This window comes from Otolemur garnettii, unplaced genomic scaffold, assembly GCF_000181295.1.
Source record: "Otolemur garnettii isolate 467f Iridium unplaced genomic scaffold, OtoGar3 scaffold00061, whole genome shotgun sequence".
NCBI lineage: Eukaryota > Metazoa > Chordata > Mammalia > Primates > Galagidae > Otolemur > Otolemur garnettii.
The window spans coordinates 1720005-1723444 of NW_003852456.1; the positions used below are offsets into that span (position 1 = coordinate 1720005).

General features: G+C 43.6%; 1 protein-coding gene across 1 annotated transcript in view; it reads right to left on the reverse strand.

The window, feature by feature from the left end:
* FAM149A (family with sequence similarity 149 member A) overlaps positions 1-3440 on the reverse strand; it is a 44165-nt gene that overhangs the window by 15108 nt on the left and 25617 nt on the right. The window contains exons 2-4 of the mRNA XM_023514909.1: positions 2867-3042; positions 201-345; positions 44-134 (exon numbers count right to left, since the gene is read on the reverse strand). Coding sequence (XP_023370677.1) covers positions 44-134; positions 201-345; positions 2867-3042 — 412 coding nt within the window. The remainder of the gene's footprint in view (positions 1-43; positions 135-200; positions 346-2866; positions 3043-3440) is intronic.

Consider the following 3440-nt stretch of genomic DNA (forward strand, 5'->3'; position numbering starts at 1 on the left):
AAGGCTCTTGAGTGTTGGACTAGCTCAACGTTTACTCAGATACCCACACGAAGGGTGTGACGTCTCAGCACAGGCCTGTGTTCTGGACACATATTCCAACTGGGCAGTGTGCTCCTGGTCAAATGGATGGCTGGCTTTAAACCAAGTTAGGAGCAGAAGTTCAAAAATCCATTCCAGAAACTTCTATGAATGAGATCCCTACCTCAGATGGAGGGACCTTCTTGTCCAATCGCTGCATTCACCCAGCAGATTCTGGGTCTGGGGGCTTACTTTCCCTTCAAACAACAGTTCCTCCACCTCCCAGAATAACTGCTGTACTTTCTGCGCACTGGCTTTGTCAAACTCCTGAAACAGAAATACACACGGAGTTACAATACAAACAGTTACAGAAATATTCGCTTCACAATCCGTGACATTCTAGACATTTAAAGTGACCCATTATAAAGAACGGAATGTAGCATGGTGGAAAGAAAGTGGGCTTTGCAGTTAGACAAACTAGTGTCCCAGTTTTTCTTTTTCTTTTTCTTAAAATGGCACCTTACTCTGTTTATGATGCCAGGTAGAGTGCCCTGGCATCATAGCTCACAGTAACCTCAAACTCCTGGGCTCAAGCAATCCTCCTGCCTCAGCCTCCTAAGTAGATGGAACTACTTAGGCACCAGCCAGCCATCATACCTGGCTAATTTTTCTATTTTTAGTAGAGACAGGGTCTCATTCTTGCTCCGGCTGGTCTTAAACTCCTGAGCAAAGGCAATCCACCTACCTCAGCCTCTCAGAGTGCTGAGATTACAGGTGTGAGCCACCCCACCCAGCTGGGTTTTTATTTTCCTGATAAAGCACATCTCATTTTGAGCTTCAGGCTCTTAATTGTCTAATAAAGATAATTCCTGTCTAGGTGCAGATTCATACTGACACAGACATCAGTACAGATGCAGAGACCTGTGTGCACAGTCATATGTCACACCTCGGGGCTGTTCCTGACACAGCTAAGCATACCTGTAAAATACAAGCCACTTTTTTCTAATGATGATACCACAGGCATGGAAATTACTTTTGCAGAAAGGGCCTTCCTTTAATCAATGAAGTAGAAAAAATTTTAAAAAGAAAACTTAGTTATTAATATCTTAAGCAGTGTTATTGGAGTGAGGCCAAAATATCAATTTCTTCTCTGGCCTGGAGAGATTCTTACACTATGGCTACAGTGAACTATCGGTGAGCAAACCTTTCAGCAATGGTCTTGGTTGGGAGGCAACACTCCCGACCACTCACAGCCAGCAAGAAGGGAAACATTAATATAATTGGAAGAACCAACACTGCACGCACAAGCCAGCTCTGGACAAGAGCACAGCCATGTTTTCTAGGAGCAGGTGAATCCGACATCTAATTCTGGACTCAAGCAACTCAAAGGCCCTATCAGTCTGACATACTTAACCTAAAATGTCAATCCAGGTTGATTTTTCACAGAATGTTATTCACTATTTTCTGTGTTAGTTCTTCTCTCAAATTAATATTAATCCAGATTCCTAGGTTGTCAGAGAGATGAATTAATCCTTTGAACACGCAAATGAGAAGAAAAAGAATATTAATATTTGTCTCCTTGGAGGGGACATGGGCGTGGGAGAGGGCACACTCTCTAATAGATCTTTTGCATTCTGTTGGTTTTGCAAATATTTCCCATCAAAAACTAGGTACATTTTTTAAAATTAAATGAAACTAACTGTAGGATCTGGAGTGTTTTAAATTATATAAACAGAGCTGGGCACAGTGGCTCACGCCTATAATCCCAGCACTCTGGGAGACGCAGGCAGATGGATCCCTTGAGCTCAGGAGTTCAAGACCAGCCTGAGCAAGAGTAATAACCCATCTCTACTAAAAATAGAAAAACTAGCTGGATGTGGTGGGAAGCACCTGCAGTCTCAGCTAGTTGGGAATCTGAGGCAGGAGGATTGCTTGAGCCCAAGAGATTGAGGTTGCTGTGAACTATGATACCATGGCATTCTACCCAGGGCACAGGGTGAGATTCTGTCTCAAAATAATAATGATAACAAATGTAAGAAAAATAAATAAATAAATGTTATAAATAGAAGTCACGACTCTCCTGGGTAATTCCATGAAATTCTGCACTAAAGATTCCTAGAATTTAGACGGTCTGAGGCAATGGCTCTCAGCTTTCTCCACATGGGCACAACCAGGAGTGGGTGGTAGGGGGAGGGCCCGAGGGGGGAAGCTGACCCTAAGTGAGGGAGTCACATGCTGGGCAAGTCTCTGAGCATCCTGAGCTGAGCCCCTTCCTGTATCCCCTGCCATGTGCCCTTCTGGACACTCAGGCATGCTGTGGGGAGGGCAGTGGACTTCACAAAGGACAGTTAGGTATATTCTTTTTTTACTCTTTTCTTTTTTTTGATCAATATAATTTAAGTGTGCCACAGAAATTTAACTATAGATTCAAGAGTGCCATGAGATAAAAAAGGTTGAAAATATCTGACTTAGGGGCGTGGTGAAATTTCACAGTTTTAGTCAAGTTCTTCATTGCCTGTGTCAGGGTCTGTCCTGAATTTCCAACCACAGATACCATACAAGACGTCATGCAGAACACATCAACTGGGAAGGGTGGAGAGGTGGGAAAAAACAAGACTACCTACAGCTGAGACTGACCTATGAGACTGTGACTGATTTTTATTTTTCCCTATATTTTGCTATTTCAATATTTTTACGTGTAACACAAAAAAGCTTTCATGTGTCTAAATCAATTGCTATGTAATAGCTAACGTTTTTATAATTGGTAAAAAGACTGTTTGAACACAAGGAAGCAATTCTCCACTATACATTGTAAATACAGAATGATCCAAAGTATTCTGAGACATACATCATCTCTCCAAGAATAAACTGAGCTCCTCTCCGTAGACAGGCTGGGGGTAGAGCTCTGTGTTGCAGACCCAGACCAAGAGCTATGGGCTTCTGTGGGCGTGTGGCTTCCACTGGACGAAAGTGATGATGGGGACTCGCTGCAGGAGTGAGTATGAGCAACAGAAATGACGTTAACTGGGAAGAGGTTATGCTGGTAAGAGGCTTCACGCCTCTGAGTACACCCCCCTCTTTCTTTCCTTAAATACATTTATTTTCACAGTACACTAATTTTATTATATTATTATTATTTTGAGACAGAGTCTCACTCGGTCACACTGGGTAGAGTGCCGTGGCATGATCATAGCTCACAACACCGTCAAACTCCTGGGCTCCGAGTGATCCTCCTGCCTCAGCCTCCCATGTAGCTGGGACTACAGACACCCACTACCACGCCCGGCTAGTTTTTCTATTTTTAGTAGAAATGAGGTTTTGCTCTATCTCAGGCTAGTCTCAAACTCCTGGGATCCAGTGATCTAGCCGCCTTGGCCTCCCAGAGTGCTGGGATTACAGGCGTGAGTCACCGTGCCTGGCCC